This window comes from Coregonus lavaretus, assembly GCF_964263955.1.
Source record: "Coregonus lavaretus genome assembly, contig: HAP1_SCAFFOLD_55, whole genome shotgun sequence".
In the NCBI taxonomy this organism is placed as follows: Eukaryota; Metazoa; Chordata; class Actinopteri; order Salmoniformes; family Salmonidae; genus Coregonus; species Coregonus lavaretus.
In genome coordinates, this window is record NW_028161934.1 from 3,538,352 (window position 1) to 3,550,603 (window position 12,252).

General features: G+C 43.2%; 1 protein-coding gene across 1 annotated transcript; it reads right to left on the bottom strand.

Annotated features, from left to right (window-relative positions):
* Positions 1-3,664: 3,664 nt before the first annotated feature.
* LOC311119890 (uncharacterized protein) lies at positions 3,665-4,989 on the bottom strand (the record flags this gene model as incomplete). The annotated part of the gene is made up of 5 exons (XM_084194540.1): positions 4,762-4,989; positions 4,564-4,650; positions 4,321-4,459; positions 4,033-4,207; positions 3,665-3,784 (listed from the first exon to the last, which is right to left on the bottom strand). The coding sequence occupies exons 1-5, from the start codon at positions 4,907-4,909 to the stop codon at positions 3,665-3,667; spliced, it is 669 nt and encodes a 222-aa protein (XP_084050666.1). The 5' UTR covers positions 4,910-4,989.
* Positions 4,990-12,252: the final 7,263 nt, after the last annotated feature.

Consider the following 12,252-nt stretch of genomic DNA (forward strand, 5'->3'; position numbering starts at 1 on the left):
AGGTGGTTGTAGAATTTAACGGCTCTTTTCTGGATTTTGATAATTAGCGGGTAACGGCCTAATTCTGCTCTGCATGCATTATTTGGTGTTTTACATTGTAAACTGAGGATATTTTTGCAGAATTCTGCATGCAGAATCTCAATTTGGTGTTTGTCCCATATTGTGAATCATTGGTTGGTGAGCGGACCCCTGACCTCTCAACCATAAAGGGCAATGGGTTCTATAACTGATTCAAATATTTTTTGCCAGATCCTAATTGGTATGTCGAATTTGATGTTCCTTTTGATGGCATTTGTAGCGTGGTTCGTTCTGCGTTGTGTACTTTTACTTCTGATGGTTGGATCATTTTTATTCGACCTGCACATGAAGAGACAACACACAATATGTTAGCCCTTGGTGCAGTCACAGCTCTCAGGCACCTGCGTGAGCACATAGAAACTCACTCAAACACTGTCCCAAATACTCACGAGTTACAATAGGTACCCTAATTAGCAAGCTCGGTGAAAGTTGTTAACATAAATCGTTTATATTGTCCACATAGTAACAAAACCTATAGTTGCATAACAGCACTTTGTGTAACTTTACCACAGTTTTATATTGACAAATTACGGAGCCAAGGACAGCATACCTTGCTAGTTGAAGGTCAGGCAAAAAAGAATAATAAGAGATGGACCAAACCGAAATATACCAAACTTTTACAATTAGGTGTATTTACAATATAGATATCAAAAAAAATATTGTACACCGAAAAATAACATTAGCTATGCAGCTGTAATTAAATAAAGAAAACACATTGAATTATTATTATTACTAAATTATTAACATCCCCTCTTGATCTGGCCTACTTGAACTGGTCCTTGTGTGCAACTTGGTGCATAATCTAGGGGATCAACATCACACTACTACACATAGAAGACCCTTCTTGCCTTGTCTCTCAGAACGTTCACAGCTTTGTGGAAGTTACCTGTGGCACTGATGTTTAGGCCAAGGTATGTATCATTTTTTGTGTGCTCTAGGGCAACGGTGTCTAGGTGGAATTTGTATTTGTGGTCCTGGAGACTGGACCTTTTTTGGAACACCATCATTTTGGTCTTACTGAGATTAACTGTCAGGGCCCAGGTCTGGCACAATCTGTGTAGAAGATCGCTCTATCTCTTCCTCTCAATTAAATTTCAATTCAAGGGCTTTATTGGCATTGGAAACATGTGTTTACATTGCCAAAGCAAGTGAAATAGATAATGAACAAAAGTGAATTAAACATTTAAAATGTCATATTATGTGCAAATAGTTGAAGTACAAAACGGAAAATAAATAAACATAAATATGGGTTTTATCTTCTGTGCATTTTATTTAGTTGTTGGCAACCAACTTTAAGGTGCAATACCGCCACCAACTGGACTGGAGTGTGGACCAGAGACAGTGAAGGTCTAAATCCTGCCCAATGTTCTTGTCTCCCTAAGGAAACGAAATACGTCTTTAAATACTACCTCCCCTGAAGATTTCCCCAGCAGTTCACTTAATCCTGGCTCTTCAACCCCATTACTCCTCAAAACGAATAACAATCGCTCCCTTTCCCTCACATATTTCTGGCATTGTTCTACTGTCTCCAGCTCCTCCGGACAATGATCACACCTCCCAGTCTGATATTTCCCCACCAGATTCAATGTACTATTGAGCCTTGTGTGTCCCTGTCTCAACCTTGTGACTACACTTTCCTCCCTTCTCTCTCGGCCTGAGGACCTCCCTGCCTCCACCTTTTCCTGGATCTTATAAAGGCGTCTTCCCTTTCTCTCTCTTACCATTTGTTTTTAACCACTGTTGTTATTAACCCCTTGGCTTCTGCTTTACTGATTGGCAATTCCATCTCAACATTACACACGTGCTGATTGTCTAGTCACTTTTACCCCTACCTACATGTACATATTACCAAAATTACCTACCTTGTACCCCTGCACATTGACTCGGTAAATAGCCTCGTTATTGATATTGTATTGTGTTACTATTTTCCTTAGCAATTTTTTTTCTTACTTTTGAACTCTGCATTGTTGGGAAAGGGCTCGGCATTTACCTGTATGTGCTTGTGATTAAACTTAAACTTAATCCACAGTAATTTTTTTGAAACTATTGATCCTCTGTGGCTAAATTAAGCTCTCTGGTGTATTTTGAACATTGAGCGTGAGCTCCTGTGGTTGGATAAAAAATGTGTCTTGGGCCCAGCCCCTGACTCATAAAATTGACCAGTCACATTTATTTATTTTTTTGTTTATTTGTTTATTTTGTATTAATCAGTTACCCATCAAGGCATGGCCCCCCAGTTACCCAATCTGACGATTGCCACGTCTACTCCCGCACCCCCTCTCCGACGGTCGACGTCGCCGGTCTACTAACCACCGGTCCTGACAACCCATCATTATGCACACCTGGCAACCTTCATTACGTACACCTGCGCCTCATCATTAGGCACACCTGGGCCCGTATCTCTAAAGAATTTTTGTGCAAAAAGTGGCTCCTAGCGGCCAAATTCTAAGAAAATTCTCAGAGGCATGACGTTTTCTTAGAATTTCCCCTAAAAGTGACACGAAAATCCCAGTTAATATAAAAGCTATTCCTCAAGAGTCCTAGCGCTTAAAAGGGCTCCTAAGGCGAGATCTGCTAAGAGCAGGGAAGAGGACTTTTAGTGGCTTAGGAGTTACCCTAAGCAGCTGCACAAAATGGCCAACAGAGGAGGCAGGAGAGATGTCCTGCAAACACTGGATGACAGGGAATTATTGAGACGCTACAGATTGGATCGTGCAGGAATCATGTTTGTGGTGGATCTCCTTAGAGATGCAATTACTTCACCAACTCGACGCCACAACGCTATTACACCGGAGAAGAAAGTAATCACAACCCTGAGGTATTTGGCAACAGGGAAAATGCAACAATGCAGCAGTGATGACTTGGGTCTGTCCCAATCCTCCGTCAGCAGAGTCATCACCCAAACACTGACAGCTTTGTCACAACCTAATATTGTGACACAATTTGTTTCATTCCCGCTGGATGCCCGCACTTTACACACACATAAAAGGGCATTTATGGACATTGCAGGATTCCCTGGCGTTGTGGGTGTAATTGATGGAACACATGTGAGAATAATTGCGCCATCAGAGGACGAGGCTGTCTTTGTTAACAGGAAGAATTTCCACAGCATCAATGTGCAAATAGTGTTCAATGCGGCCTGGAAGATTTTGGACATTGTGGCTAAATGGCCAGGCTCCACACATGATGCGAGAATGCTCTCCGAGAGTGGCATCAGACAGCTTTTTGAGAGACGCTATGTGCCAGCTAATTGCCACTTGTTAGGGGACAGTGGCTACCCATGCAAACCATGGCTCCTTACACCTTACCTCCAGCCACGCCAAGGGCCCCAACTAAACTATAACAGGTAAGCCAAACAATACAAAAATCATGGAAATGAAATGCAAGCAATATGTTAGAGCATCCAAGTAGTGCAATATTTCCATCAAATAATTAAAGGTCTGTATTCTATTGTAGGGCCCACAAGACAACAAGAGCGGTGGTGGAGCGTGGCATAGGCCAGCTTAAGAGGCGCTTTCATGTTCTCCACAGAGAGGTGCGGCTGAGGCCTGAAAAAGTCAGCAAACTCATCATAGCCTGTGCAATATTACACAATATTTGCAAGGTTAGACAGATTGCAGAACCTCTGGAGGATGGCGATGAGGATGAGGATGGAGACAACGATGAGGATGGTGGTGAAGAAGATATTCACATTCCACAGGGGAACCTAGCCCAGAGTGGACTGCCTTACAGGGCAAACTTCACAAATTTACATTTCAGGCAAGCTGTAGCCCCATGTCATTTGAGAACTTGTGATGGTATTAAGAACTACCACAGTTTTACTGCACATCACCTGCAACTGTTAAATGCAAGACACAGAACACAATCTCTAAATGGTTTATTTTTTAGGTGTTCAATTTTAAGGCGGTAGTACTCCTCCTGAAGGGAAAGGACTTTTTTTTGTTGTTCAAACACATCAATTGTGAGTTGCAATCTTCTCTCCTGCAGGGATGCTGATGGAGCAGGTGCTGCGGATGGGAATGGTGTTTGATCCGCCGGGCTATCCTGAGTAGCAGCTGCAGATGGTTCAGGCGGCAAACTTGATGGGCCCGGTTCTTGTGATGGCTCCATGCTACAGAAATACATAGGCCTAGTTTAATTATTGTTTTGATTAAATTAATTTAATACAATGAGCATGGATAACACATGAAATGGCTTCTGCAATGAATAAACACTGTTGATATGAATAACCCTGTGTCCTACCTTTGCTGCATTTCAAGGGCCTGCATCATTGACGTGTCAATGCCTGTTGGCAGCCCGGTGACACTGACCTCAGAGTGTCCCAGGACTTGAAAGACAGTGTCGGCCACCTGGGACAGCCGCTTTGCAGGTGGTCCACCCCCTAGAAAGAAACAGTCAATGAACACAGTACTTAGGCATGTAAATTAACTTTGCCAGCAGGAGCAAATTGCCAGATTATGTGGTAGGCCATAGTATTTTGCTCACCTGTGAGTGAGGATTCCCGCTTGTGTGCTGCAATCTCATCTTTTGCCTTGGACTGCAGCACATACCACCTTTTCTCACAATCGTCGCCTGTCCGCACCACCAGTGGAAAAGAGGCATTGATTGTTTGGGATATTGTGTCCCAGGCGCGCCTCTTGCCTTGGCTAGTGACAGTTGGGCCAAATTTTCCTCGTAACATACCTTTATGTTCGTTCACCAACTGGGCCAGCAACAAACCTTGCTCCTCAGTCCAGTTCGGCTTGCGATTCCTTTTTTTCTCCATTTTCTGTGTTTGTAGGATATTTGTTAACAAGCCTTCATAAATAGACCAGCCAGCAATCACAGACATTGTTAAAAGCTGAGCTGTGTTACCCTCGTTAAGTTCACACTGAGTTGTAACGTTGCAATTTCTACTTCATTAAGGACAGCCCCTTGAGATAGGCCATCTTGTTTTCAATGGGGTCCATATGGAAGTGAAAGTACAAAATATGCCAGCTAGGATATTAATATGAGCAAATGAGACACAAATCATTATTTGAACAGGGTGTAATGAGCTTAAGTTTTCACATATTTTAGATTCTAATGTTAGGCTATAACCCCTACAGCTTACTATTCATTTTCCAGATATTTTCTTGAATGTGAAATATTATTTACAATTATAGTCTGCATAAGATTAGAGTGTATAATTATGTTTATTGATTTGAGGGTACATCCTTTGCTCATTATCACCAAAAGTTCATTTTCATCAAACTTGTAGGATCAACCAATCACGGCTTTTGAAATGATGACTCATACCTAGCAACGGGGTCAACCACACCTCCTCACTAAGATAGGATTTTTCATCCATTCCTGGCTCAGAGTTCACTGAAAATGTTCTGGAATCACTTCTAAGCTAAAACTCCTGGCAAGGAATTTTTAGGTTAAGTTAGGAGCTCTCTGAGAGGATTCTCAGAATCTTTAAGGATACGGGCCCTGGACTTCATCACTTCCCTGATTACTCCCTCTTTATTTAGCCCCTGTTGTCATCAGTCCTTAGGTGTTATTGGTTTTCCTCTCACGTTCAGTACACATTCCATGTTTGTGCTTTTGTATCTGTTCAGTATTAAAACTCACTTTCTGCACCTGATTTCTGACTCCCGGTGTATACGTTACAGAATAACACCTCCCAATATGGAAGCAGCAGAAGATTCAACCCTCTTCCAGACAGTTAACGAACAAGGTCATCTACTCCATCAACACCACGACCAGCTGGCAAGACTGGGTACGGCCATGGAGGAGGTCCTCCGTGTTCTCCACCGCCGAGGTTCTCCATACCCCTATCAGAGGTCCTCCAACCACAGGTTGTCACAGTGAGCCAGCCCCCCAGACTATCCAGCCGTCCACCCAGGTCAGCGATGCCCGACTGTCCCTTCCGGAGAAATATGCCACTACTCCATCGAAATGCTGTGGCGTCCTACTCCAGTGCTCCCTCTATTTCGTCTATCAGATGGGAGTCCCCACCACCGAGGGGTCCAAGGTTGCCACAGTCATTTCCCTGCTGACCGGAGGGGCGTTGGAGTGGGCTACTGCCGTCTGGGAGAGAAGAGGAGCCGGGTTCGTATTAGAGGTTAATGTATCTGCTCAGGGCGGTCTCCGACCATCCTCCAGAGGGCAGAGAGGGAGGTGAGTGACTTTTCCAGCTCCGGCAGGGTGCCCAGACCGCTGCGGAGTACGCCCTCACCACACTGTGGCGGCCTCCAGCGGATGGAATGAGCCGGCTCTCTGCACTCTATTCCGTAGTGGTCTGCGCAAGAAGGTCCAGACGGAGTTGGCATGTCGGGATGACAACATATCCTTGGATGCTCTCATCTCGATGGCCATCTGTTTGGATAACCTTCTTCGGGAGGTTAGAAGGTTATCGCCACTCGCCTCCCTCCTTTGGCTGTCCTGAGGCAGAGCTTGAACCAATGGAGGTAGGGGCCACACACCTCTCCGCGTCGCCGGAGACAGCTGGGGCTCTGTTCCTATTGCGGCCAGGAGGGGCACCAGCTTCAGAGGTGTCCGGTGCGCCCTAACCCAGGGTCCACTAGAGCAGAGGGGCGGCCCGGTAACCTCCTGCTCCGCCTGCCCTGCCGGAAGCTGAGCCCCCGGTTTGTGGGGCCATTCAAAGTCCTAAGGGGGATCAATGAGGCTACTTACCGATTACAGCTCCCCACTAACTGCTGTATCTCAACCTCTTTTCACGTTTCCCTCCTCAGGCCGGTGGTTCCTGGTCCCCTGGCTGATGCCGTCCCCCTCTGCCTCCCCTGGACATCGAGGGAAGCCCCGCCTAAGCAGTCAGATCCCTCCTGGACTCCCGACGTCATGGGGGTTGGCTGGTTGATTTCTTTATTTTGGGATATTAAAACAACAAAAAAGTTACTGTAAAAAATGACATCACTGCACCATAATAGAACAGTAGAATATGGACTGCACAGTTTTGCATATACTTTTATTTAAAGGGATAGTTCAAGACAAAATCTAAGTAATTCTAATTGAGTAATTATAGTATTTTCAAAAAGCATATATATATATTTTTTTATATTACATTAAAAGCTGCAATGCCTATTACCCATGATTTGATTGAATCCAACCCAATGTCTATTGAGCAGCACTGGGGCTGTTGAATTTCACAGTAGCATATTGGAAATCCTGGTCCTGTTTCTGGGGGTGGGACGGTGGAGTACAGAGGCACTTCCTGGTTTCTGTGTTGGATGCTGGCGTGGGTAACATCATCCTGATCATCTGTGATTGGTCTCTGTGCTGCAGTAGGTGCCATGGCCACGCCTGAGACGTTGTCATACACTGGATTATAATCTCTCTGATGGGGAGAGAGGACAGACAACATGAGGGGTGAAAACTTAAATATTACCACAGTCATTGAGTCCATCTATACACAGATCACTGTAGTTCTCAGTCAGCTGATTCCAACAGACTCACCTGTCCATTCTCTACTGTGTCTCTCCTGTCTTGTGTGTCAAACGTGGATAATGGAGGCCTTCTTCATGTTTTGTGAATGAATTAATGAATTAATAAATTAATAAATCAATCAACAATCAATCAAGCAATATAAATATTTTCATTGATTATAAAACAGAATGTGAAAAAGGGTAAATTCTTCTCACTCACCTGAACCACATGAACCCAAGGAGACAGATTATGAGAATTAGAACAACAACTATGATTCCTACAATTGGATTCTTCAAAGACTTTGGTTCCCCAACAAATGTAACAGGAGAACGGAGATTCTCGTAGCCTTTTACAGCACACGAGTAGCTGCCTGCATCCTCACTGCTGATTTGGTCTAGGGAGAGGTAGTTATCTTGGGTGTTTGGGTTGGTGAGACATTGTCTGTTCTTGTACCAGATGTAGGAGGGGTTGGAGTTGTCAGTTAGCGTACAGGTGGTGCTACAGGTCAGTGTCACCTTCCCTTCCTCTGTGGCAGGAGTCTCCTTCACCTGCAAGTCTGAAAAGGGGTAAATGAAGACAAAAGAGCACAATCATCATTTCCACCAATAATATAATGATTTAGACTAGATTATATAATACTGTAATGGCAGAATTACCTGTGACATTCAGAGTTATTCCAGGGAAGCTGTATCCCCATTTTACCTCAGTTGTTGTAAATCTAAACTTGTATTCAGCAGAGTCACTCTCTCTCAGATCTGTGATTCTCAGGGTGGAGTCTTTGTCTGTAGTTGGATGGTACTTCACACGACCTGCATACTCTGGGTCCTGGCTTAGATCTGCAGTAACTCCAGACTCCCATTTGTTGAACCAGGATACTTCTGTGACGTTATGCCAGCTGGGATGTCTATAAGTGCAAGTAACGTCCACTGTTGACCCCTTCAAGGAACAGATACTCTGATGGGTGTAAGTCACATTCAAACAGCTCTGATCATGAACACCTGAAACAAAAAACGTATCTATCTGATCAATTCCTGAAACGATAATGAGACTATTTTCAAGTGTTTTAGATGTATTGGACTGGTTCATTTAAAATGAATAAAGAATATAGACACATACAATGCATTCGGAAAGTATTCAGACCCTTTGACTTTTTCCACATTTTGTTACAGCCTCATTCTAAAATGGATAAAAAAATATATAATCATAAACGGTATAACAAGATAACATACCATCAGCCATTTTCTACCTTTTATATTATACCGTATAATTTCTACTAGTGTTACTATCCAAGAGTTCACAGATTTGTCTGTTTTTCCCCACGTTCTACTATTGGTCCACAGGCCTTAATGGTTGATACTTAAGATGATTATTAAAGGTGAGTCCAGACTACACTGTAGGAGCGAGAAAATCCTCATGGTCTTTTACAGTACAGGAGAAACTGTCTGCAGAGTAATGCCAGACCACTAGAGTATTACAGGAGTATTGTTGGGAAGTAGGGTCATGGAGATGTTGTCCGTTCTTGTACCAGATGTAGGTGGGGTTGGGGTTGTCGGTCAGAAGACAGGTGGTGCTACAGGTCAGTGTTCTCTTATTTTCCTCTGTGGAGGAAGACACCTTCACCTGCAGGCCTAAATGATTCTAATGAATTATTACAATTAGATATTATATATTACCTGTGACAGTCAGAGTTGTTCCAGGAAGCTGTAACACCATTCTGAATACTGTGTTTTAAATCTGAACTTGTACTCAGCTGAATCGCTCTCTCTCAGGTCTGTGATTCTCAGGGTGGAGTCTTTCTCTTTAGTCCCAAGGTACTCAGCACGACCTGCATACTCTGGCACTGAGCCCAGGATTTTAGGCACCTCATTAAATTTCTCTTGGATATACCAGTTTGGTTCTGAGACTTGGATGTTGATATGTGCAGGGCAGATCCACTGTTGAGCCCTTCATAGCACAGATACTCTGATGGGTGTAAGTCACGTTGAAACAGTTCTGACTCAGAACACCTAAAACAATAGTAGGCCCATTCATTTATTCATTAGTTTCTTCAGTTATTATTGCACTCAACAAAAATATAAACGCAACATGCAATAAATGAAATAGAAATAAATGAATTAGGCCCTAATCTATGGATTTGACATGACTGGGAATACAGATATGCATCTGTTGGTCACAGACAGTGGCGGCTCCTGAAAAAATTCTCAGGGGGGGCAATTTTTCTGACGATTTAGGTGACCTACACACATTTTTAAAAAGATATGTCCAGCAACAACATGAAGACAGGGGCAGCATATAAGTCAATACCAGAAGCATTTATTGACTGATCTCAAAAGTGTTGGCTTACAAAAGCAAAATAAGTTATCACAGTAAAAATAATCAAGGGTGTTCTTTCACATTCCTCAACACTGCATAAACAATATGCATTTCCATAAACAAATGAAATATCAGCTGAAAATACAGCATCTTGGTATTTGTTCAGATTGCAGGATCAACAAGAGCTTTTACCACATTTTTTGCCTCATGGTTGAATTGGAAATATGTGCACCTGAGCATAATTCACAACAAGCAAGCAGGAGCTTTTGATAGAGGCTACTGAAAACATTGATGCAAGTTATTGGTAATAAGAAATTTTTATAGACTTCCATATTCTGCCCTCTTGTATAGATTTGTGAAAATGAACAGTGATAGACATTTCGCCTGAAAACAGAATTTGAAAGTAATTTCTAGAAAAGGTCAACACAGCTATCTGTATGGCTTTGTAAAAATGAACAACCATATTCTGGCCAATTGTATAGATTTGTAAATATGAACAACCATATTCTGGCCAATTGTATAGATTTGTAAAAAAATTTTTTGAATGGCAGTACCTTTCAAACATGTCTGCTTGCAGTAAGGTAGCACTAACAAGGTGGCCAGAGAAAGAGAACCTTTATTTGGTGTGATCCAGGATGGTGTTGCAGACCTCTTCAGACAGCCTCTGCTTCTCCTCTTCTCTCAAAGCTGTTCTGGGTCTTTTGGCTCCAGTTGCTTCTTGCAGCTGCTGTTGAGAGGAGTCCCTGAAGGCAAACAGACCAATGTGTTTGTTGGCTTTGTACAGTATTGTTGTCTATGTGAATGAACCCGTGAATGAATGAACCCGTCCGGATGGCTTCAAAACATTCTATGAGATCGTCTCGATTCTCGTAGACAGTGTTCACGACTCTGCTGTTGCTAACCTCATCGTTGTGGCGGCAGACAGCTAGTGTCGTAGTAAATATATTCACTCTCCCCAAAGCAGACAATCTCAAACAGCTATCCATGTGGGTCTTTGACAGCTCATTTTTCTTAATCTTTTCTGAAAGATGGTGCATGTCAGTTACACCAGTCGCTGTCCAAGCGGTGCTGTCTGCCGTGCCGCCTTCAGGGTGAAAGAGTAGTTTCTTAGTTACGTTCATGGTTACGTTACGTTACGTATGACGAAAGCGCGTAAGTGCAAGTCCTCAGAAACCCATAGAGATTGTATTGAAAGCTCTGATATTTGAAAAAAAAATTTTTTACATTAGAGGCTATGAGAGACTTCTGGGCGATTTTCAACCTGACTGAAATCGGCCCAAAACGGGCGGGGACATTTGAAGAACGACTTTAGCCTGATTGGACATTTAGTGGCAGTCTGGCAGATCAGACGTCTAGATTAGAACACTGAACTACTGTTGCCGTGATATAATTGATTAGAAAAAAAATCCCTTCCTTTTCCCGTTTGGCAGTGCGTCGCCCATATCGCCCTAATGAACACACCGCCCCTGGTCACAGATACAGTGGGGAAAAAAAGTATTTAGTCAGCCACCAATTGTGCAAGTTCTCCCATTTAAAAAGATGAGAGAGGCCTGTAATTTTCATCATAGGTACACGTCAACTATGACAGACAAAATGAGAAAAGAAAATCCAGAAAATCACATTGTAGGATTTTTAATGAATTTATTTGCAAATTATGGTGGAAAATAAGTATTTAGTCAAAAACAAAAGTTTCTCAATACTTTGTTATATACCCTTTGTTGGCAATGACACAGGTCAAACGTTTTCTGTAAGTCTTCACAAGGTTTTCACACACTGTTGCTGGTATTTGGCCCATTCCTCCATGCAGATCTCCTCTAGAGCAGTGATGTTTTGGGGCTGTCGCTGGGCAACACGGACTTTCATCTCCCTCCAAAGATTTTCTATGGGTTGAGTTCTGGAGACTGGCTAGGCCACTCCAGGACCTTGAAATGCTTCTTACGAAGCCACTCATTCGTTGCTCGGGCGGTGTGTTTGGGATCATTGTCATGCGGAAAGACCCAGCCACATTTCATCTTCAATGCCCTTGCTGATGGAAGGAGGTTTTCACTCAAAATCTCACGATACATGGCCCCATTCATTCTTTCCTTTACTCGGATAAGTCGTCCTGGTCCCTTTGCAGAAAAACACCCCCAAAGCATGATGTTTCCACGCCCATGTTTCACAGTAGGTATGGTGTTCTTTGGATGCAACTCAGCATTCTTTGTCCTCCAAACACAACGAGTTGAGTTTTTACCAAAAAGTTATATTTTGGTTTCATCTGACCATATTATATTCTCCCAATCCTCTTCTGGAACATCCAAATGCACTCTAGCAAACTTCAGACGGGGCTGGACATGTACTGGTTTAAGCAGGGGGACACGTCTGGCGCTGCAGGATTTGAGTCACTGGCGGCGTAGTGTGTTACTGATGGTAGGCTTTGTTACTTTGGTCCCAGCTCTCTGCAGGTCATTC